Source organism: Rhinolophus sinicus, linkage group LG11 (genome assembly GCF_036562045.2).
Source record: "Rhinolophus sinicus isolate RSC01 linkage group LG11, ASM3656204v1, whole genome shotgun sequence".
NCBI lineage: Eukaryota > Metazoa > Chordata > Mammalia > Chiroptera > Rhinolophidae > Rhinolophus > Rhinolophus sinicus.
In genome coordinates, this window is record NC_133760.1 from 26,240,070 (window position 1) to 26,265,375 (window position 25,306).

General features: G+C 39.4%; 1 protein-coding gene and 1 long non-coding RNA gene across 3 annotated transcripts in view; one reads left to right on the forward strand and one right to left on the reverse strand.

Annotated features, from left to right (window-relative positions):
- Window positions 1–7,653, forward strand: part of ADAMTS18 (ADAM metallopeptidase with thrombospondin type 1 motif 18) — a 124,733-nt gene extending 117,080 nt beyond the window's left edge. For both annotated transcript variants that reach the window (XM_074314547.1, XM_019710943.2), the window contains 3 exons: window positions 1,996–2,208; window positions 5,043–5,190; window positions 7,497–7,653. In XM_074314547.1, the coding sequence (XP_074170648.1) occupies window positions 1,996–2,208; window positions 5,043–5,190; window positions 7,497–7,612 (477 nt within the window). In that variant the 3' untranslated portion in view covers window positions 7,613–7,653. The remainder of the gene's footprint in view (window positions 1–1,995; window positions 2,209–5,042; window positions 5,191–7,496) is intronic.
- LOC141567485 (uncharacterized) lies at window positions 7–13,718 on the reverse strand. Its single transcript, XR_012490125.1, has 6 exons — window positions 13,515–13,718; window positions 7,645–7,792; window positions 6,825–6,919; window positions 4,184–4,335; window positions 1,726–2,284; window positions 7–935 (listed from the first exon to the last, which is right to left on the reverse strand). It is a non-coding gene; the product is annotated as an uncharacterized LOC141567485 (long non-coding RNA).
- Window positions 13,719–25,306: the final 11,588 nt, after the last annotated feature.

The window sequence follows — 25,306 nt, forward strand, 5'->3', positions numbered from 1 at the left end:
ATGAGTTTAGAGGTAATGCTGGGTTTGGGGTGGTGGTTTAACAACACTCGGCTGACCCACCAGCGTCCAGATGCTCAAAGCTTCTTTCTGTTCCACACACATACACCAGGTACATTCTACTTATTTATGCTTCCCTCCTGATTTCTTCATCAAATATTGATAAAGCACCCATCACACTGATTGGGCAGGGGAGGTAGAAAACTTCTCAGAGCAATGGTATAGACACACAGGTAAGGTGTGTGGAGTGCTGTGGTGGGGGTCTGTAATTCCATGGGAGAGATTGAGGCCCACCAGCCTGACAAAGGGACGACTCCTTGTCAGAAGAGACCTTCCAGGAAGTGTGAGCCTGAAGGATGAGCAGGAATCCGGCAAAGGCGGGGCTGCGGAAAGGTTGGTCCAGAAGACAGGGTGTGCCGTGTATCAGCGAGAGAATCTAACACACTCAGTAAGAATGGAACACGGGTGTGCTGGAGCTGGAAACTCCATCAAGAACAGGTCATGAGGGCGTTGGGGAACAGCCTAGAAATATATCCCATAAACGATGGGGAGTAAATTAAAATCATAAGCAGTGGAACAGGCAGGTTTTCGTTTCAGAGAAAGGGGATCCCATACCAAGCAGGCAAACCCAGAGGCAGGAACAGTGGCCAGCATGGGTGTTGCAGTAACGAAGGCAAAAGGAAGTGTCTCAGGGATGGAGAAAGGTAATGTCTTTGAGAGTTCCTAGAGCGGCCATCTGGGACCTTCAGGCCTGTGCAGGGGTAACAGAAAAGGAAGACTTGAAGTTGCCTCCTAGATTTCTGGCTTGGGAAACTCGGTTGAGTTCACAGACGTAGGAAACACGAGTAAAGGAACCAAGCCAGAAGTAGGCTCCGATAACCTGTGAGACGAGGCCTCTGCTCTGAAGGAGTTCACAGTCTGGTGAGGGAGACAGATGCCTAGAAAGGGAAAAAGTCAAGAGTGAGGACAGTGAGGTTCATTGGAGGAAGGGTTTCTATCCCAATAGACTCTGGATCTTTCCCATCAATGCCCTTTTCTTCTGTCTAAATGATATATAGCAATGCATCCTTCTCTGTTGTCCTCCCTCACTTTCTTTGAGACATTATACCCCAGTGGCTAAGGGCTTGGGCTCGAATCAGACTTACCCCGTTGAAATGCAGCCTTTAAGATGTACTATGGGTGTGACCTTGGGCTCACCGCTTACCGTGTCTAAGCCTCGGTTTCCTTATCTGTACAATGGAGCCAACACTTGCACCTCCCGCACAGAGCTTTTGTGAATATGAAACTTGGTGTCATCCTTTGTTGTTTGATTGTTACCCTCATGCCAGTTCTTATTTACTCAGTTCATCAAGGCCCCATACGTTATCCTGTCAGGAACAGGTCATGAGGGCCTCGGGGAACAGACTAGAAATAGTCTGTTTTAAAATACTTCAAAACAAGTTTTCTCACACTGATTTCATCCTCTCCCTCTCTTTTTTTTTCTTTCCTGCCCTAACTCAACATCTCAATCAAGAGAGAGGCAGATAAATAGAAAGGACAATCAGCTGCCTCTGATCCTCATCTCTGTGTCCTGCCTCCTTGGCACAGACTCCCAGCCTCTTAGAGAGGACGCAGGTAGACCTGGACCCACAGGTGTTGGACCCCAAACTGGACATCCAAATCACCACCACACAGACCCTGATCCCACCCTCCGCCGTCTGATCTTCCTCTGGGTTTTGCCTCACTCACATCTGTGTGACGTCCTGGGTCCTGCTGGCCAGTGCTGAGGAGCTCTGGGACTTGGGGAAAGTGACTCAAATTCTCGGGCCTTGGGTTTTTTAACGTATAACATGATGAACTTGGTGCCGTTTTTAGGATCCTTGCACGTGTGTGGTTGACCTGCCATCATCCCATCCCTTTCATTTCACCTGGATGGTACGCCCTTAGGTTGGAATCCATCTGCTCAGCAGACTTGACTGTGGAGCTCTGCACACTTACGCCTCCTTTCTTGGCTCCTAGTGTTCTGCGACCTGTGGCTTGGGTGTGAGGAAGAGGGAAATGACGTGCAGCGAGAAGGCCTCCCAGGGAAAGCTGATCACTTTCCCAGAGCGAAGATGCCGCAATATTAAGAAACCAAACCTGGACTTGGAAGAAGCCTGCAACCGAGGGGCCTGTCCAGCCCGTCCAGTGTACAATGTGGCAGCTGGATGGTATTCATCGCCATGGCAACAGGTGAGCACACAGATTTATGAGGTTTAAGTGAGATTCAAGAAAAGGAGGCAGTCCACCCAGGGTTGCTGTTAGAGACCTGTCCAAATGTAAAGAACAAAGGGCTTCAGTTCTCGGCCAGCTCCACCTGTGTGGCCCTGGACAGGTTACATAATCTGTGAGCCTCAATTTTCACACCAAAAAATTGAGATGATGTTATCTTGCAGGATTTTCATGAGTAAATAAGGTAATATAAAACACTCAGTATCTGCCTAGTCACACAGCACTAATGTTTGCTGCTCCTAGTAAAACCTTCACTAGAGTCGTCTGTGTTTTAGAAATGCTGCTCACAGTCTCGACGCATTTGGTTCTGTCGTGTTTCTGAGTAATACAATAATAGCTGACATCTGTGAAACCATTGCTGGACACTGTGCTGAGAACTTGCCATGCATTCTCTATTCTCGCTTCCTCCTGGAAGCACTCTTGTCCCCGTTGTGTGGTACGGCAGGGAAAGCTCAGAGTTAGGCAGTGGAGCCACGGATACTCAGCTTTCTCAGCTCCTCAGATACTAGTGGCACCTTTTTCTCAGAAGACTTAGATGAAGTTTGGGTCACATTGGTTTGATTCTGACTGGAGGGTTCGTATGTGATGCTAAGTCTAAGAGAACAATCTGTCCTCAGGAATCCAATGCTGTGTTTTGGTCCTTGCAGCATTCCGACTGAAGAGCTATATTGCATAGCTCTTCAAAGAATGCGCTGCCTCCACTTCACCATGAAACACGGGCGGGCGGGGGGGGGGTGTGAGCACAAGTGTACGTTTCTGTATGTGCATGTGTGTATGTGCTTATATATACATATATGCATGCATGTATACACGTGTATACATTTGTAAGTACATATACATGTACTATACCAGGGGTGCCAAAGAAATGTACACATTTTAGAGATGTTATCTACGTATTACTTTCGGAAGTTAAATTGAATTACAGTAGTGATGTGTATATGACATTTGTTCAAAAAATGTCATTCATTGTATTACAATTTTAATACAGTTATTTCCTTTCTTAAAATGTGTACATTTTTTTGGCACCCTCATTTTTTATATATATACATATGTATACATATATATATATATATATGTATACATATGTGTATGTACACAGTGGAACCTTGAACATCATGGGTTTTTAACTTGCATAGGTACCCTTATACATGGTTTTCTTTCAATAAATACTGTAACATATTTTCCTCATGATTTTCTTAACATTTTTTCTCTGGCTTACTTTTATCATAAGAATACAGTATAGCACACATATTAGGTTGGTGCAAAAGTAATGCGGTTTTTGCAATTAATTGAAATATTTTAAATATAAATTTAATAAAAATTAAATATAAATATAAAAATTTTTTAAATTTAAATTATTTAAATTATTTTAAACTGCAGTTACTTTTGCACCAACCTAATATAACATACAAAAATATGTTTTAATTGACTATATTATCAGTAAGGCAATAGTAGGCTAGTAGTAAAGTTTGGTGGAGTCAAAATTATATGTGGATTTTCAACCGCACAGGGTTCACCACCCCTAACCCGTGTTGTTCAAGGGTCAACTGAATATGTGTGCCTTTGGGAGGATCTGGGAATTAAAACATGGAGGAAAGGAAAAGAAATTAGCATGAGTTTCTCTCTCTAAATGACTAGGCCCTGTACTAGGTGCTATACCTCGTGCTATGGATTTTTTCGTGAAATTTTTATCATTATTTTACTCATTTAATAGATTTGGAATTTAATTCTTGTAAGAGTAGTTAGATCAGTAAACAACTGCCAGCATGCCAAATGTGCTCCCCTGCCTGTTTTTGTAAATAAGGTTGTATTAGAACACAGCCATGCTCATTTGTTTATGTGTTTGTCCATGGCTGCTTTCATGCTACACAGGCAGAGTTGAATATTTGCAAGAAAGACCTTATGGCCCACAGAGCCTAAAATATACTACCCTTACCTTGACGGAAAAAGTTTGCCAAGTCGTGGTTTGATAACAATCATACAGCTATATTTGAATTGTAGGCTAATTCTAAAACTCATACTCTTTCCACCTGAATGTATTTTTTTCCATCCCAAATACCAGTTGTCCAAGAAGAAGTCTTCACCTGTCTGTAATAAAAGAAAAATAAGCATAATTAGTAAATTTTTCAAGCAAACCAAAACATCAGTTTAAACAAGAAAATAACCGGGGAAAAGACGGCCCTTTATTATTTGGTTAGGAAATATTTTTTTCAGACACACATGAGAATTTAAGAAAGTTAACAGTCCTTGTTAGTGATCTATTTTTTCAAAACAAAAAATTCTAATTGAACAGTAAAATCACTGACTTCTCGGAAGCACCATGTCTACCATGCTAACCCAGAATTTGGCTGATCACCGACAGCATAATTCCAAAGCTGTCCCAGTGTATCATTTCTGTCCTAGTTTTGAACTGTCCCCTCCACTAGTGCATCTGCAGAGATTATTTGGAATTCTTTAAATACTGTGATTAATTGCCTAGATGTGTCTGTATTTGTTTCTGCATTCTTATAGCAACTTCTGTATTTCTGGAAGCTCTCTTCTTTATGAGTCACTTTAACTGGGAGACACACACTGTTGGGTGAGAAAGCACTAGCCTAAGATTCTGCTAATCCGATCAAATGGCTCCCACATGTTAGAAGGGACTCTGGACAGTGAGCACATGGATCTGGCTCTAGACGGCCCCATTTTATCAGCAGGCATCTTGGTAATATCATAAAGCATGGAGATGCCTTCTCTTTGATATCACGGACATTCCAGCTGAATGTTTCTGACTCCTTCCTCTCTTTCCTCTTCAGTGCACAGTGACCTGTGGAGGAGGGGTTCAGACCCGATCAGTCCACTGTGTTCAGCAGGGCCGGCCCTCCTCAAATTGTCTGCTCCAACAGAAACCTCCAGTGCTACGAGCCTGTAATACAAACTTTTGTCCAGCCCCCGACAAGAGAGGTAAGAAACACCTACCTTCCAGTCAATTTTACTAGTAGTCTTCAGAGAATTTTTCAAAAACCCACCCTATTTGGTTGCATAGCTTGTATATTGCACACCTCAAGGGGGTGCTATTCACATCAAATTCTGTGTGAACAGTGCTTCTTGGAGCTGAGCAAGCCACAAATCCAGGCAGTTTCTGCTCAAAATGATCTTGTACGCAGAGAACATTTAATTCTATAATAAGGCTTTTTAGTCATTGATTCTTACTTTGAAAGGGGGGAAACGGTAATCTTGCAAGTCCATTTTTCTAAACTAAATTTTAGTTAAACAAATAAAAAGGTAAGCACGGTGTGCCAGAGAGTAGAAATGCAAGCGTGAACAAGCATTGCCCTCGTGGCGCTCACATTTTAATTGAGAAGTTAGATCAATTACAGTGACTATGCATTATCCTAGGACGAGAGCTTAAATGTTTCCTTAGTTCAGATCAGTTCAAATGAAGTGCAGTGAGGGAAAATGGGAAATTCAGTTATTTGAGTGAACTATGCCATTCCTTACTAGTGCAACTTATTTTAAAGTAATCTTACAAACACCACGAGATATTTTTTCAGCCTAATCAGATTTCCTTAGGCTAAAGAAACATTTTCCATCAGGTACCTGCTGAGTTTTCTTTTTACCCAATCGCAGTTTTTCTAAGACTGCCCAATCTCTTACCCTATGCTTTCTAATTGGTGGTTAATCAGATTCAGAACCGTTACTCACTTCATCTCCCCTGTCCATTTCACTTCCCATCTCAATCTAGACTCTACTTCTTATATAGCCTTGGCTCTGGGCATCACTTTTCCTTCCTCTACTTTCTCTGCTATGTTATCTGAGGCTCGCACAGGACCAGAAGACCAGTAATAAAGCAGTTGCTCAGAGCCAGACCACCTCTAGGCAATAGTGGACTCCCACAGACCTGCAGTCTTTTTCAACAGAAAGCTTATGGGGAAAGAAACATGCATGTTGAGCAGGTGGTCTGGGCGAACTTGACCAGGTCCTCCTTTCTTCTTTAGCAATGATTTCGAATGTCCACCCTTTAGTCAGGTGGCCCCAGACATACCCACACATACAAAGACTGTGGGAAGGAGATCCTGGGGCCTTGTCGGCCATTTTAAGAACTACTTTTTATTCTGAGTGGCTGGGAGCGTTTGGGACAGAGGCAAGACATGGCTTGTGTTTCCAAAGGATCACTGGGGCCACGAGGGGATGGGATATGTGTGTAAAATGGAATTTTAGGCAGAAGAACCAAGGCTCCAAGCAGGAACTGTAGGCAGTTCTGAATAACAGAAAAATAGGCTACAAATTGGGAGCAGTAGGAGAGCTTTGCACGCTGTGACCCAAAGCTCAGTGGAGAGCCACTGAGGATGAATTCAGAAGGAACATGAGTGGGTACCAATGGGCAATGTGTGTTTTTGGGTGAGATGAAGGTAAAGGCAACTTAAGGCTTGCATAGAGGAGGGGAAAACCACCCCAGCTGGGAATCAAAACATTTATTCACGTTTAGGGTGGACCCTAAATATTTTTGAAGTAAAAATTCCTTGACAATCTAATAAGATGACTGGGCCCTAACTCTCCAAACCTGTGTTTGTTTACATAAAGGACATCTTACTTACAATTTCGTGCACATTCTGTATCTCATGAGGCCCTTCTGGGTAAGAATCTCTGATGTGCAGTGTCCTGCTTCCCATCGATAATCAAATCCGTTATCCTATTTAAACAATGCAAGAAGTTAGAAAGGACTGGTGTTGACTTAAATCCACTTTGTTGCAAATTGGCTCTGAGATGTATTTAAACCTACACAGTGTTGGCAGCCTGGCCTCCAATCCAGGTCTCCCAACTCTCAACCTAGTAGGCTCTTTGCTCCCCAAAGTAACTTGTGTGCGCCAGCGGCAGCACCCTGCATGCTTGTTAGAAATACAGCATCCAGGCCCTCACCACAGACCTCCTGAATGAGAACCAGGGATGTCACAAGATCCTCAGGGGATGCTCAATGTGCTATTCTAGGTACGTACTCCAGTGGCTACTTGGGGTTAGAAGCAAACATTATTCTCTGGCTAGATAGGAGTTTTTCCTTAACATCCACTTTTCCCCCACCTGTTTCAATTGTGCTAATGGTCATTAGTCCCTTTTGGTGTCCTAATCCTGCTTTCCCCACTCTCGTGCTAAAATCCTAACAGCTAAGGAGGAGAGACACTCAGAGGCAGACAAGCAGAGCTGTAGGCTCTCCCCTCGGGAAAAGAGGTGGCGCCTTTTCCTAGCATGCGACCTATGTTTTCTCCTTTTAGAGGACCCATCCTGTGTAGATTTCTTCAGCTGGTGTCATCTCGTTCCTCAACACGGTGTCTGCAACCACAAGTTTTACGGTAAACAGTGCTGTAAGTCGTGCACAAGGAAGAGCTGACCCCTGGCCGCTCCTGAGGGCCAGGGCCTTACCTTTCAACGTCTGGAGACACCAGCCGCTCCCAAGTGGTTTGCAGTGTCGGAGGAGCAGGCGCTGAGGAGCAGACAGGCTTCTGATTCAGTTCCCCAAGGCACATGGTACTCTGAAGCACTTGAAAAGGGGAAGCGACGACAAATCTGACTTATAAAGAAACGAACAAAACAACGTCAATTTGCACTGTTACACTAAAGAAGTGATGAATCACACTGAGATACATCAACTTTGGGACAGATTCCCTCTTTGAATTTGAAAGGGCTCCATGGCAAAGACATCTGTTTGGATAAGGCCCTTTAAGACTTCAGGTCACAGACAGTTGGAGAATCAAATATGGATGGAACACTGACTTGGAGCTCACAGTTTGCCCCCCAAACGAGGAGTTATACAAGAAGCCAAATGGTGCTCACACGTGTGCTTGCTGCTGGACTAGCAAGCTTCATGTTATGTTTATTTAGTGTGCGTGTGTTGTTTTTATTATTTTGTTTAAGGTATATTCTGCTTATAGAAAGTCTCCAAGACTAAAATTCACAACTTGAAAAGTATTCCAAGGAATAGTCTGTAAACAGGGCAACATGGACTACTTAAGATCTCCATTTAATTGAAATTCACATTCTGGAGACAAAAAAAAAAAGCTCATAAGAAAGGCAAATATTGATGCCCTCACATTATATCAACCTCATAACTTTTGGTGCTAGCTGAACAAGTAGACAGGATCCTCGAGTCTGCTCTTTGGGAATCGGAATGAGTGAGATGTCCATTTCTGGTAAAAACCTAAAAGGAGTTAAATAGCAAAATCGCCATGTGTTGAAGGAAAGGAGACCATCATTTGTAATGCTCCCTACATATTATCAGAGCTGCTTGGAAAATTAAAGGCCACTTGTGGTTGTTTCCTACCAACTGACATGTTTAAATTTGCCCTAGGATTTAGTTAACAAGAAAAAAAGTCATAGTGGCAATAGAAAAATCCGTCTGTCTTCCTGCTATGTTAATATTAATAAATCATAATATGCCAAGACCCTTCAATGAATAAGAGTATTTTACAATCTTCCAGATGATATTTTCAGTCTTCAAAAGCCAGTTGTTGGTTGGCACTAAGGAGCTTAAAATTGTTCTCAATTGGAAAAACACCACACTATTTTGCCAAAACCAAAGTAACTTACAAGACTGTGTCCTTCTGTAATTTTTTGAGATGCGGTTTATAAAAGACATATTTATATAATTCTACTCTATTCCTCAACTTCTTTGATGAAAGTAACCCAATTTTACTGCTTTAAAAAGTCTCAATTCAAACAGGGATTTGCCAGCTCAGCACAACCAACTACATAGTGGTTTGTTAAATTTAGAGTATCCTTTGTTCCCATTGTAATTAAAATCATGTATTCTGGAGTCTCAGAGAAATCATTAGAATATTCCCTCAACCTACTTGTCTTGGCCTAGAGTAGTGGTCATTTTATCATCTGAAAAAAGTTCCACATTATCACCCCTTGCCCTCTGAAAAATTGCAAGTTATTTGTACTTTATATAATTATCATTTTATTATTTTATGGAAAAATTAATTTATTAATTAATAGCCTATTATGTGTTCTCACTTGCTTCTCTGAGTGATATTAATTCTGAGGAAAAGTGTTGAATAAAACCATGAGTTATAGAGAAAAGTCAAAATATATGTAATATTTAATTATTTTATAAGTTTTATAATAAAGTGTTCTGTTTCTTTATCTTTGAAACTTGTTAAGTTCTTGAATAAATTAGAATTCTGTCAGTTATTTCCAAGGTGATTAAACTGTGTAAATGTTGATTAAGAATCTCAGAGTAATTTCTCAATGAAAAATTGAAAAAAGTTGTGTGGGAAAGACATTAATGATTTTTCTTATTTGTGTATGAGAAAATCAGAAACCATCAAATACTAGGATGAAATAGATGTCATATTTACCATCTTATGGGATACTGAATTATTGTTTTCTACTCTAATCATATAAACATTTATGGAAATCATCCAAGTTAGTGAGATAAACCTACCATAAATGTATTTAGCTTTTTTTTTTTCTATTTGAAAGTCATTCTGTAAAATTATTTTGCATGGAGGAAGAAAAAACTAATAAGAGCCCAGAAATAAACCCACCTCTATATGGTCAATTAATCTATGACAAAGCATGCAAGAATATACAATGGGGTAAAGATAGCCTCTACAATAAATGGTGTTGGGAAAACTGGGCAGGCACATGCAAAAATATAAAACTAGACCAGACCACTTTCTTACACCGTATATAAGTATAAACTCAAAATGGATTAAAAACTTAAATGTAAGATCTGAAACCACAAAACTTCCTGAAGAAAACAGGCAGTATCTCTTTGACATCACTTTTAACAATATTTTTTGGATCTATCTCCTTGGAAAGGAAAACAAAAGAAAAAATAAACAAATGGGACTACATCAAACTAAAAGGTTTTTGCACAGTGAAGGAAACCAACAAAATGAAAAGACAACCTACTGAATGGGAGAAGATACTTATTTGCCAATGATATTGAATAAGGGATTAATATCCAAAATACATATAAAACTCATACAACTTAACATCAAAAAGAAGCAATCTGACAAAAAATGGGGCATAGGACCTAAACAGATATTTCTCCAAAGAAGAAATATCTTCTTTGGATAGCCAATAGACATATGAAAAGATGCTCAGCATCACTAATCATTAGGGAAATGCAAATTAAAACCACAATGAGACATTACCTCACACCTGTCAAAATGGCTAGCATCAATAAATGAAGTGTTGGCGAGGATGTGAAGAAAAGGAAATCCTTTTCTTCTTGGTGGGATTGTAAATTAGTGCAGCCACTAACAGTATGGAGGTTCCTAAAAACTTAAAAATAGAACTACCATAAGACCCAGTATTCCACTTTGGGGTATTTATCTTAAGAAACCCAAAACAATTTGAAAAGATATATGCACCCCTACATTCATTGTGACATTGGTTACAACAGCCAAGATATGGAAGCAATATCAGTATCCACTGATAGACAAATGGATAAAGAAGATGTACTACCATACTCATATACACAATGGAATATTACTCAGCCATAAAAAGAAAAAAATGAAATCTTGCCATTGGGACAACATGAATGGACCTAGAGGGTATTGTGCTAAGTGAAATAAGTTAGACAAAGAAAGACAAATACTATATGATGTCACTTACATGTGGAAGCTAAAAAACAAAAGAAATGAACAAACAAAACAGATACAAACTCACAGATACAGAGAACAAATTGATGGTTGCCAAAATGGTTTGGGGGTTGGGAAGATGGGTGAAAAGTGGAAGGGATTAAGAAGTACAAATGGGCAGTCATAAAAATAGTCACAGGGATGTAAAGTACAGCATAAGGAACATAGTCAATAATATTGTAATAACTATCTATGTATGGTGTCAGATGGGCACTAGGCTTATGGTTATGATCACTTCGTAAGTTTCCCCGAAAATGAGACCTAGCCAGACCATCAGCTCTAATGCGTCTTTTGGAGCAAAAGTTAATATGAGACCCAGTCTTATTTTACTATAAGACCAAGTATATAATATATAATATAATGTAATGTAATGTAATCTAATGTAATCTAATGTAATATAATATAATACCGGGTCTTATATTAATTTTTGCTCCAAAAGACACATTAGAGCTGATGGCCTGGCTCGGTCTTCTTTTCTGGGAAACACGGTATTAGGCTGGTGCACAAGTAATTGTGGTTTAAATGGTTAAAAATAACTGCAAAAACCGCAATACTTTTGCACCAACCTAATACATGTCTAATCACTGCTGCACACCTGAAACTAATATAATACTGTATGTCAACTGTAATTGAAAAATAAAAATAAATATTTTTGTAAAAGATGAATGAAGAATAGGAAACTGGAAAATATAAAGAAACTTTGCAAATGTTCTCTTGGCTAGTCTTCCTCAGATCAGAGCTAAGGGAAAGGCCTTAGGATGTGATTGGAGATAAAAGCTAAAAGCTAGGGTAACAACCTCAAAAGAAACAATCTCAAACCAAAACAAAGAAACAAAAAGACCTAGAGCTTTATTTACAAATTGTAATTCTAAAGGGTGGGCTCTGCCCCAGTTTAGTTGTAGTGAATTGATTTCACCAGAATTTAGTACTCCACCATCGTACATAATTGTACCAAGTTCAGGATCATTCTGGGCTATGATTACAAACTTTATATATGATCCTTTCCATTGAATAACTATTAGATCAAATCTTTGTGCAATCGTCAGTTTCCTTCCCTAACAAACATTCAAATTCTTAAAAAAAAAAAAAATAATAATAATTAATTAATTAAAAAGCAATTTACTCAGGTTTTCCAAATTTTAAATCATTATACCAGTGGAGAATAAAAACTATCTGGGCAAATCAAGTCCAATTGACCTGAATATACAGTATTTTCCCCTGCATGTGTGATTATATATATATATTATGTGGATGATTTATACATATGTATTTTTATTTAAGAGGATTTTTATATGAATTGTTGCTATCTGGCAAACAAAAGAAATTATGGTTAAGAATTAAAAATGGAATAGATGGCAAATAAAATAGATGACATTAAAGAGAAGGTGTCTTTTACCTTTTGGTAATAAAATACTATTAATAAAACTAAGCATATATTAGTATTTATACCAGGTACTATGTTAATAATCCCTTTATATAGGTTATCTCACTTAATCATCACAACAGCCTCGTTAGGAATATACAGTTATCTTCCCATTGCAGGTGAGGACTCTGGATTCAGAGATCCTGTATTTGGCCCAAGGGCACATGGTCATTGAGTGATGGATCAGGATTCAAATCCAGGTAATTATTCTCTTGACACTGTGCTGTGTTACCCTGGGAGAGAGGACTTAAAAAGGACATCTAGGCCTTAGAACTCTATTACAGCTCCTGAGACACATGTGAAAAGGATTTGGTCATAAATGAGTTAACAATGGAGAATTATGGACAGAGCTGGGATGATTTAAGATGCGGAATTGGGAATGGGAGGTAATCAATTCCCACTTAGCCTGTGCTTTCAACAAATGCTACTTAAAGACTTGCTGCATAACTAAGTATTCGTCGTATCTTTATCCTCTAATAATTTCTACTCTCTGGAATGATAGTGTTTCCTGGGCAATAGAACCTGAGAGTCTGAAGCCCACAATGTCAAGTCCATTCGGATAGAGAACACAAGCAAGAGAGTGAGGAACAGTGCTCTTGGCATGGATTCTATATGCTAACTGAAAGGAAGGGTGATCTCACAGCAGCATGTATCATGTAATAAATGCTTTAGGGAATGAATACCATAGGACCCAGCAGTGCTAAATGCAATGTAGAAAAAGGTAATTTACTTATGATGTTCTATGTGGGTTTATTTTAGAACCTAAAAATACCAGGGGGTGCCAAAAATGTATACAAGTGGACACTTTGGTCACCGTTGCTCAAGCAGTAGTTCACCGTAATCAGAAGTGTCTGGATGCTGATGGTAACCACGTTGAGCACCTCTTGTAATTGCAGAAGTCAAATGTGACTTGTATTTATCTTTTGTTGTCGGTATATATTATTATAATTTTAATAGTTTTTTCCTTTCTTAAAATGTGTATCCATGTTTTTGGCACCCTCTGTACATACAGTAAGTCCTCACTAAATATCATCAATAGGTTCTGTGACATTGAGCAAAGCAATGAATGATGAAACCAGTTTTGCTACAGGCTAATTGATATAGACAAGAGTTAAGTTCCTACAACTTCTCATCAACGGCATAACAAAATAACGTTAACCGAAACGATATTATTTAAGGACCCGCTATGTACAGATTTCATGTTTTGTTTGCCTTACCTGGTCTTCCCAGAAGATCTTAAGTCCTCAAACACCTCTGTGGGCTCCACTGACGCTCAGGATTTTCACACTGGAAGTAACTTTTCATCAGTCAGCCCTGGGTCTAAGTCACTGTAGCTTCCTCGTCCAGGGAGGACCAGGGGGAGAAGTGAGTCTTGAACTGCTGTCATTCATTTACTATCATCTTGAGTTTCCCTATAAACTCAAAACACCTCTACTAAATATTTATCTGTTTAAGTAAAAAAAGATTTGCTCTAATAAAATATTGTTTAAAATGAAAATGGATAGCTTCTTTAAATGGAAAATCTGTATTATTATGCCATAAATAGAAGATAGCTAAAAAAGTAAGTCCACTAAATAATATTAACCTTTACATTGTTAATGTTAATTAAAAATATAGTGACTATAATTGGTTTATAGAACTCATACTGAAAAAAAATCCTCAAATAGAATAAGTGAACTGTGCATACATAGTTCCTCAGAAATATTCAGTTCAGCATCACTAAGCTCAGGATAAAGATGGAATTTTCTGTTGATAAGATTGTTTTTATCTTGAATCCCCATTCACATGTGTACATAGAAAAGACAAATTATTAGACTGGTGCAAAAGTAATTGTGGTTTTTGCAATGATTTTTAACCTTTTAAACCACAATTACTTTTGCACCAACCTAATACATCCATTTATCTGTACCTTTGCTGATAGAGTTAGACATTGAGAATCACGATATACGTGACTTTTGTTCAACAATTTTTGTGTAGACAGAAGCCACCAGCAGCAATATCCAGAATATATTTTTCTGAAGGTGTCCAGTTGCTAGTTTCTGTAAAGTAATGGCAAATTGCCTTACCCGTGCACACACCTATGAAGAGATACTTGCAAGGTATTTCTAAGCGTTTTCCTGACCTGTGTTTAGTGAGGGTCATGGCTGAGTTCATAGTCACCTCATTCGAGAACAGAAAGTAATTTATATGATTGTTGGTTGATTTAATGGACGATTGAGGTTCAAGGGGTATTCAGCATCCTAACTGGGTTGGAAAAGAGGCACCAATGTCTAGGAAAAGGAAATCCTTTGGCCATCTGTCCCTAACCTGTTCCTCTCTGTTCTTCTTCTTCCCTACACTGCCTTGGCCATCCCACAGAGACTGCCTCTGCCCCGTACAGGTTGGGAGATCGCCTGACATTACCTGGCGTGGCACAGCAATGCCCAACCACATGTTGGGAAACACTACTCTAAATGAGCACCTGGTACCCTTAACCCCCTACCTCCGTGGCTAACAGATCCTAAAGCTGGTGTGCAGTACAACAAGTGGCATTTTCGCTGTGATACGTTAACAATCAGAGCCCTTGGAGGAGATGGCCTTTGAAAGTGAACCAGGGCCAGCGGCTGTTCCTGCTCAAGACAAGGCCCAGACACGTTTCTCTCCGACTCCCTCCTCTCTCTTCTTTTATGTGACTGGCGCCCAGGAAGGCTGGGGCAGCCCCCTCTTGGCAGAAGGCCTAGCCAGCTCTACTGTTCTTGAAGACTTTCATTCCATGTACGGTGGGATTGAGTATCTCCCCTTTCTTGGAAAGCGGGTCCTCTCCCTTTGAAAGCAAGTTGGATCTAGAAAAAGGCCCTGGATAATAGTTTCTAAATAATTAGCGACATCACAGTCACCTAAGAATATTTTACATAAACTTCCCAGGCCCCATTCCAGAAATTTAATTAATTATGCCTGGGGTAGGGCTTGGGAATTTATATTTTAAAAGGCATTCAAGTTTCTCAAGGAAGAGCTAGTTTTGGAACCACTGCTCTAGGGCAAATAAAGAAGAGTCTTGGGTCTGCCTGCCTTGTGTAGGCAGAGGGGTTCACTTGGCACCATGCCCTCTGGTGTAGCTCTGCAGGGGTGTGGGCCAAGCTTCGCTAACAATGAAGGGGGACCTATTCTCATCCTCTGCATGTAGGTTTCACCTGGCAAACTCTTGAGGCAGTAAATAATGTATCAAGGGGAGGACTCAGGAGGGACCAGTTCCCTGGTCATCTTTCTCTCAGTTTCTTCTCATCTCCAAGCATGTCAGTAGCCTACAGCAGAGTTTGGTGGGCAGTAGATTAGCAGTATTGAGGACAACGGGCCATTTCTCTGTCAGGCACCTACATGCAAGAGCTGATATACTGTGTTTTTGTTTTTGTTTTTGTTTAAAAGTAAAGGGCATGCAATAAAAAGTCTGTGAAATTCCCATCAGAAAGTGCCTTTTGGCAAATTACTCCCAGGGGCGCATGCGTGTGTGTGTGTGTGTGTAGAAACCCACAGTGCATGAAAACAGTTAAGCTCCTGAGATCCAGAGTCAAGGCAGAATGAAGGCTCCTGTTCTATTTCCTGCCCAGTCATTAGGTGCCAAGAGGTGAATTAATCATTTTTATGAATCGGGCCAACTGTCACTTCCTTACAAATTGCCAGAAATACACTGGCTGACACAACTGAATGAAAACGGTAACGTTAGCTTTTGTACTACAGTAGACAAAAGAAACGTCTTTGATAATATAGGGAAGAGCTGCTAGAATGATGTTTTTTGGCCTTGCTAAAGTACAAACAAGTTTATTTCATAGTATGTGCTGTTCTGGGCCTCTGTGTTTTTCTTGTTTAATGGCTAATTTCATTAATTTATGAGATTTTTTAAAGATTGATTCCAGATATTTAAAATGAACATGTCTGGATTTCCAGTCAAGAGGGAGGAGTAGGTTAATTCTGTGCTCACCTCCTCCTAGGACCACATCAAAATTGCAACTAAATTATAGAACAACCATTGTTGAGACCCACCTGAAGACTAGATGAACAGAAGTCCTATAACTGAGGATACAAAGACGAAGCCACAACAAGACTAGTAGAATGGGTAGGTGCCATACCCATGGTGTAGTAGTTAAGAGTCAGGGGGGATATCTCGGCTGCTGAGGTTTCCCCTGAGTAGCGAGGGGCTCAAACCCCCCACTGGGCTCCACAAGCCAGGGCATCAATACCAGGAAGAGGAGTCCCCATAACATCTGGCTGTTAAAACCAGTAAGGATTGTGTCTGAGGAAGAAAAAGTCTGGTATACATGGCAGCTAGCCTCAGTTCACATTGTGGTGCCACCGAAGGGTCCCAAGCCTGGCACAGGTGACAGCTGGCCTCAGTTTACAGCATAGTGTCTCCCATGCACTACAAGGGCAACCAACCACAGATCCCTTTGTAGCTCCCACCAAGAGGCCCCGAGCCCAGCACAAGCAACGGCTGACCTGGGCCTGCATTGGAGCCCTTCTCAAGAGGTTGGCGGACCAACTCATCTAGTGGCCAGCTTCAGACCACACCAGATCACCATCCACTAAGTTCCATAAGTGACACACCCAAAAGGCAGGCTCAGCTGGCACCAGAGCCCTGCTAAAGCAACTCCCTCTCTGTGGGATCAGCCCCAGCACAGCAACTTCCCTACTGAGGTCACAGCCAGCCCTCTCAGCCAGTCAGCCTGAAGGTCAACCCCACTCACTTATGTTCGAGCAACAACCAACGCTCAACAACAACAGGAAAGCGCACAGAACCAACACAGGGAAACTCCTGGAGCACCCTGCTCAGGTGAGCACAGAGACTGCACCACAAGATACCTTCTACATAAGGCCACTCTGTCAAGACTGGGAGACATCGCAGACCTACCTAATACATAGAAACAAACATAGGGAGGCAGCTAAAATGAGAAGACAAAGAAAAAACACGCCCCAAGTGAAACTCCAGGAAAAGAACTAAATGAAATGGAGACAAGCAATCTACCAGGTACAGAGTTCAAAACACTGGTTATAAGGATGCTCAAGGAACTTAGGTGAAGAATAGATGAACTCAGTGAGAATTCCACAAAGAGATAGAAACCATAAAAAAAAGAACAATTCAGAAATGAAGAATAACTGAAATGAATGTATTAGAGGGGAATGACACTATATTAGATGGAGCAGAGGACAAAATCAGAGATCTGGAGTGAAGGGAGCAGAAAACACCCAATTGGAACAGAAAGAAAACAAAACAAAACAAGAAAACAAATGAGGATATTTTAAGGGAGCTCTGAGACAATCTCAAGCATACATGTGCATCACAGGGCACCAGAAGGAGAAGAGAGAGCGTGGAGTGAAAATGTATTTGAAGAAATAATGACTGGAAATTTCCCTAACCTTGTGAAGAAAATAGACATACAACCCCAGGAAGGGCAGAGAGTCCCAAACAAGATAAACCCAAAGAGGCCCACACCAAAACACATCATAATTAAAACATCAAAGCATAAAGACAAAGAAAGACTCTTAAAAGCAGCAAGAGAAAAGCAATTAGTTATGTACAAGGGAACTCACATAAGACTATCAGATGATTTATCAACAGAAGCTTTACAGGACAGAAAAGATTGGCACAAAATATTCAAAGTGATGAAAGGAAAAGACCTACAATCAAGATTACTCTACTCAGCAAGGCTATCATTTAGAATAGAAGGGGAGATACAGAGTTTCCCAGACAATGCCAGACTTATTGGTGTGATCACTTGGTAAATTCCATATGTGTCTTATCACTATGTGGTATCCTGAAACTAATCTAATATTGTATGTCTACTGTAGTTGAAAAAAAATTTTCCTAGACAAGAAAAAACTAAAGGAGTTCATCTCCACTAAACCAGTATTACAAGAAATGTTAAAGGGACTTCTTTAAGAAGAAAAAAAATGAAACTATGAATAAGAAAATATAGAAAAGAAAAAAAATCTCACTAACAAATGTAAACACGTAGTAAAAGCAGTGGATCACAGCAATCCCACTCCTAGGTATCTATTCGGAGAAATCCAAAACTCTAATTCAAAAATATTTATGCACCCCTATGTTTATTGCAGCACTATACACAATAGCCAAGACATGGAAACAACTGAAATGCCCATCGGTAGATGTCTGGATTAAGAAACTGTGGTACATATACGCAATTGAGTATTACGCAGCCATAAAGAAGAAAGAAATCTTACCATTTGCAACAACATGGATGGACCTAGAGAACATTATGTTAAGTGAAATAAGTCAGACAGAGAAAGAGAAATGCCACATAATTTCACTTATATGTAGTATTTAAACAATAATAATAAAAAAAAACTGGACAAACAAAACAGGAACAAACTCATAGATAGGGAACAAATTGGAGGTCACTGCATGGGAGGGGGTTTGGGGGAATGGGTGAAAAAGGTTGAAAGAGATTAGGAAGTACAAACTGCCAGTTATGAAAATAGTCACTGGGGTGTAAAGTACAGCATAGGGAATATAGTCAATGCTATTGTAATAAATATGTATTGTGAGAGGTGGGTACTAGACTTACCGAGGTGATCACCTTGTAAGGTATATAAAGGTCTGATCCCTGTGTTGTACATGTGAAACTAATATTGTATGTCGACTGTAATTGAAAAAAAATTTAGTTAGAAATAAATAAATAAATAAAATGAACATGTTTGTCTACTTATATACCTGCATAGTCCTAAGCCAATACAGGAATAATTATTATTGTATTCAGTAAATTTCTTCCTTTGTTATGATATCCAGGGCTTTTATTACTTGCAAATAGGTCTGCTGAAGGTCAAAAGTTTCACATTTTCTTAGAAGTTAGTATTTATTTTCATGCTAAAATCTCTCTGACATACAGAGTCACACTCACCCTTCTGTAGTTTTGTATGCCTAACCTAACATTTTTTCCGACATGTTTGCTATCTAAAACATATTCATTCTTTCAACAAGCATTTATTGAGCATCAACTGTAATGTGAGATCCAAGCATAGGAACAGATCTTATTTCTAACCCAAAGGGATTGATGCTTGAAAATATGGGATGCTTATCCATACAACAGTTAGGCAATGGTCCAAGGTCATACAGTCCTAAGATTTTTTTTTAATTCCTCACTGTTACATTCACGGCAGTCAACATTCGACGTGTTAGTTGTATTATTGTCAATATCAAATATGCAAATGAAGGTAATGTTGATAGCAGACATGGTTTTTTTCCCCTTCTAAAACAATAAAATTGCAAAATTATAGCGTTAAGGAGAAAATGGCCCATTGCAAATTAATGTATAGAAGTTAAGAACTGAAAGAGAAGTTAGTTATCATTTTATTCCCTCTCTTAAATGTAGAAACTGGGACCCAAACATCTGAGGGGCTTTCCTAAAATTACTATTGAGTTAATGGTAAATCCAGATACAAAGTCAGTTTTAATGATTTTCATGTAAGTATACTTTTCACTGTCTGATAAAATACTTATATTTTTTTACTTGACAGGCAAACAATTTTATTGAGTTTAAGGACAATTTTAATGAGTCCTAAGTTTCAAATAGAAACTTAATAAGAAACATTGCTGAAGTCATATGATATCTATAATATTAACTTAGACTCTCCTCCCTTAAAAGAAATGCTCTGGTACCATAAGCATAAAATGTTCTCAGACTTCCTCTACATAGGACAAAGGTGACCTCATGAAAGTACCGAGTTTTTAAACTATCTGACCCATTCCTGTTCCAAAAGTCTGGCATCTTCAGGGAACTGAACTACTGCTCTGAGACATGAGTTAAGAAGGATGTTGTAGGCCGCAAAACTCTGTAAATATGCTGACACAGTGTGAGGGATACTGGTTACTATATCCCTCCATTGGATTGGAAGCTTTAAATGGTTTTATGGCATGTAAATTATGTAAACTATATCTCTAAAAAGCTCTTCAAATAAAAAAAATATGCTGGAAATGAAGACTGTCTACATTCACACCTATGGTCACACAGGAATTTTTCTGTGTAATGCCAATTCTTCCTGTACTGTTTCCACCCCATTGGGGTATTTACTTGGCACAACACAGCTCCCCAATCAAATGTGGATTATAGAAGGGGCCATTCTATTCATCCATTTGCTGTGTCACTCATTGAGTAAACACAGAACGGTAACTTTGACCTTATCCTTGGTGCTAAAGATACAATTAGAATTAAAGTCCATGAGGGCAGTGGGATTGTTTTGTCTTGTTTAGTACGGTGTCTCCATCACCTATGAATTGATAATACACGGGAAACAAGACAGACACAGCCTCTGCCTTGTCAATCTTATAATCTAGCTAGAGATTCAGAAAATTAAATAGTACTTTCAATACAGAATTGACTATGAAAGAGAATGCTGGGGCCAGGAAAAGAACACTGTATGAGATTGTCTTTGCAGTTCCTTTTTGTGATTATTTAACTTGATGATTGAAATGAAAAGGATCGACTTAATGTTAGCATTTGTTTTAAGTTTAAGATGGCCACACATGCCCAGTTAAAAGAGTCGTTTGATTTACTTTGCTTGTTGTGTTAAAACAAAACAAAACAAAACATAGAACAATTGAAACAATGATAATTAAATCCTCCTGCCCCTGACTGGGTCGTATGAAGAAATAAACTAGATTGGAAGTAAATCCTCCATTTTTGTTGCGACGTCCTTGAAGGATAAGGACATGGTAGGAATGAGACTATTTCTACTGGCTAAGAATAGGATGGGAGGCACTTGCAAAGTTCTGAGCTCTGGTTGTAAAATAATTTGGAGAATTGGGGGTGTTATACCCTACTCATTCAACCTACTCTTTAAGAGTTTGGCCAGAGCAGCTACACCTGCATTTGTAGCCCCCTCCATCCTAGGGGCACGGAATATTTATATATATGACAAGGTTGAGGTTAGAAAGGATAAAGGGAAAGAAGAACTAATTTGACCTTGCTCCCTTTTTTCTACCCTACACATTAAAAGAGGAAAAGAGATATACTTGGGGGAAGTTATCTGGGCACAGTGTTACTATCCTATGGATTCTATGAAATAGACTTTGTTTTTAATTGATGTTTTAAGAGTTATCTGATGAGATTTAAATGTTTTGCTTATTTTCATAAAATGTTCCTGAGTTCGAAAATCAAGAATAGCAATGTAATAGGATGCTCGAGTTCCCAAAGACTAGCAACAGGAATGAGAAGAGCAGGGAAAGGCAATGAGGATGCGATAATGATGGCACAATAACCAACATTACTGCACATCTGCCTTGGGCAAGAGGTACTGTGCCTTTCGCACATATTAATCTGAATTTCTGTATTTATCTGAATCTTAACACAACACGTGAAATTATTATTATTAACTCCCCTAATTTTGCATATGAATCACGGCTCATAGACATTTCCCTTGATGACATTAGGATTCATGGAGACACTATTACACGTTGATTAAGAGCAAGGAATTTGCATCCACGCATACCTCAAAGTCATATACTGAGTTTCCCCAAAAGACTCCTCTGGCCAATGCCAATGTCATCTCATTTCTTCGAGCCTTACTTTGTTCATCAAGGAACGGGCATTTAATAATTTATTCAACAAAGTTTGTACCACTTGTGCTGGATACAACAAGGCTGAAGAGAAACAGACGGGGTTCTGCCCACATTGGGTTTTTGATTCATGAATGAGGACAGACATTAACCAAGATCTCTCACAGACAAACACAAAATTACAACCTGAAGGGCTAAGCAGAAAATGTGTATGGCTGCAGCAGAAGCTACGTAGTCACTAGAACCCTCTCATTTTCTTGCACACCAGTCTACGGTGTGATTTTACTCCCAAAGCCAGCATGTACGTTTCTCTTTGCAAGGTCATGCTCTTGTTGCCAGCACCCACGTTGCCTGCAATTCCAACAAACCACAAGTGTCTGGAAATGTACTCCCCCTCTCAACCCTAGGCAGACCCTAACCTATGTGTCATTCATTTATTCCTGACTGACCTCGTCAGGAGTAACTATAGTAACCAGAGCTGTTTAAATGTTCAATAAGTATTGTGCACTGAGCGGGAATCGCCTGGCACACTGTACTACTCAACAGACTGTTTAACTACACAATGACAATCAACAGAACGAAGACAGGATAGTGAAGACGGCCACAGATGCTCTGGCAACAACCAAGGAGATCTGAAGCGTAAAAGAAGAGTTTTATGATTTTGAAGTTTTTCAGAAAATAATGAGAAGCAAGTTGATTCATGGCCAAGGTTTCTTGAGGCCCTGGATCTGACCCTCAGCTGCCAGCCTCCTGGCACAGGTACATGGCCCAGGCCCTCAAAGGACTGAGAGCTGGCAGCCTGGGAATGGCCAGCTGCCAAACTCCTCCTTCCGCCAAAGTGGGAGGAAGTTGGTTCCTGTGTGACTATTAATTAAATCCTGACTGGGTGGGCACTTTTAACATCTTTTCCAGTGGCAGTCTCACTAGCAGAATTCATAACTGAACGGCAGCCAGACTCAGTCAGGGAACAGGAAACCACCTTTGGCTGGGGCCAAAGCACTTGTTCTCCATCCAAATTGACTCACCCAGGTAGAGGTCTGAGTTGGAGGTCAGCCTGTGATTTTCAGTGGATCAATTGTTTCCGCCCATCTCCCCTCTGCAAGGCCCGGAAGACATGAAATAGGATTTGGGCAGATTAATGGGCCGCTTTACCATATTGTCTATCTAGCAGGCACACTCTGGGTATTGTTCGCCAGCACAAAGAGGCTTTCAGAGTTGCTCTGTAAGGATTGCTCTTTGGAAGATTATGTTTGGGAGTTAGGTGTCTCAGTCTCCCCACTACAAAGTGGCAGGGAGATTTAGCAGTGATCTACATAATCTTATCAACCCAGATAATTCAGATGTCAGTTTTACTGCCTTCAAATGCAGTAGCCAAAGAATCACCAGCTAGTTCAATTCCTTTCCAAAGCTTTCACAGCTACACAAAGAGAAGTGGGCTGACATTTACGAAGCCCCGATCATGTGCCAGATAATTGCGTTAGGCACGTTATCAGCTCTCTCTCCTTTAATTTTTGCATCAAATCCCTTATTATCATTTCCTCCCTTTTAAGGACAAGGAAACTGAAGTTCGATAAAGGTAAATAATTCACTTAAGGTCACACAGTAAAACATGACATTACCGGGCTTAGAATACAGGTCTGTTTCAGGTTATAAAATCTTCCCACTTAGAAAAGAGAGGAGCCAATTTTTCAAAAACAAGTCAATAATAAGATCTGTTTAAAACTGCCCTGTGGCGTCCACTTATAGGAAGATGGTATTAGCCTTCTTCCTTTTGTTTTTTTAATTAAAGTTTATTGGGATGACAATTGTTAGTAAAGTTACAAGGTTTCAGGGTATAAGCCTTCTAAAGACCAACTTTTAAACAGACAAACTTTGGACAGAATATGAAAAACATCCATCTAAAGATCTGGACAGTAAACAAGCAGGCACATTGCTGAGGGGAGTCAAACGTGGAGAAACAAAGGAGTAGGTTTCTTTTCCATTCCTCACCTTCCCACGAGGAAGCCCAGATATCGGGCTTCGTAAATAAAGGCTTTAAATCAGCTATTTGAAATATTTCAGAAACGAAAGGAAATCATGTCTAATGAACTAAAGTGTGATGATAAAATATGAGAATGCTGTCCAAAAGAGAGAATGTCAATAAAGAGATTGAAATTAGAAAAAAGAAACACACAAAAATCCTGGAGTTTAAAAAGTCCAATAACTGAAATGAAAAAATAAAAATTCTAAGAGGGGCTCAGTAGCAGATTTGAGGAGGCAAAAGGAACACTCAGCAAACTTGGGTCAGCTGAGATTACTATAGCTTTGTAATATAATTTGAAATCAGAAAATGTGATGACTTTAGATTTGTTCTTTCTCTCACATTGGTTTGGCTATTTGAGTCTTTTGGGGTTCCATTATAAATTTAGGATTATTTTTTCTATTTATGTAAAAAATGCCATTGGCATTTTGATAGGGATTGCCCTGAATCTGTAGATCACTTTGAGTAGTATGGAGATTTTAACAATATTAATTCTTCCAGCACATGAACATGGGATATCTTTCCATCTGTGTCTTCTTCAATTTCTTTCATTGATATCTTATAATTTTTGATGTACAGCTGTTTCGCCTCATTTGTTAAACTCATTCCTAAGTATTTTATTGTTTTTGATGCTATTGTGAATGGGATTGTGTTTTTAAATTTATTTTTCAGATAATTTGTTGTTAGTGTAGAAGTACAACTGATTTTTAGATGTTGGTTTTGTATCCTGCAATTTTACTGAATTCGTTGATTAGTTCTAACAATTTTTTGGTAGGACCTTTAGGGTTTTCTGTATAGAAGATAATGTCATTTGCAGAGAGAGACAACTCTTCCTTTTCTAATTTAGATGACTTTTATTTCACTCTCTTGCCTAACTGATCTGGCTAAGACTTCCAGGACTATGTTGAATAGCAGTGGGCATCTTGTCTTGTTCCTAATCTTACAGGAAACTTTTTACCATTGAGTACAATGTTAGCTGTAGGCCTGTCATATGTGGCCTTTATTATGTTACAGTCCTGTACACCTAATTTGCTGAGATTTCCCTTTTTTTTATTATGGTGAAAGGATGTTGAATTTTATCAAATGCTTTTCTGCATCTATAGGTATGATAAGATTTTTAGTCTTCATTCAGTTAATGTGTTGTTTCACATTGATTTATTTGCATCTCTTGAACCATCCTTGCATCCCGAGGATAAACCCCACTTCATCATGGTGTACAACCCTTTTAATGTGCTGTTGAATTCAGCTTGCTAATATTTTGTTAAGGATTTCTGCATCTATATTCATCATGCATGTGGCCTGTAATTTCTTTTTTTATAGTGTCCTTATCTGGCTTTGATATGAGGATAATGCTGGCCTTGTAAAATAAATTTGGATGCATTCTCTCCTCTTCAATTTTGGAGGAGTTTGAGGTTTGGCATTAATTATTTGACAAATGTTTGGAA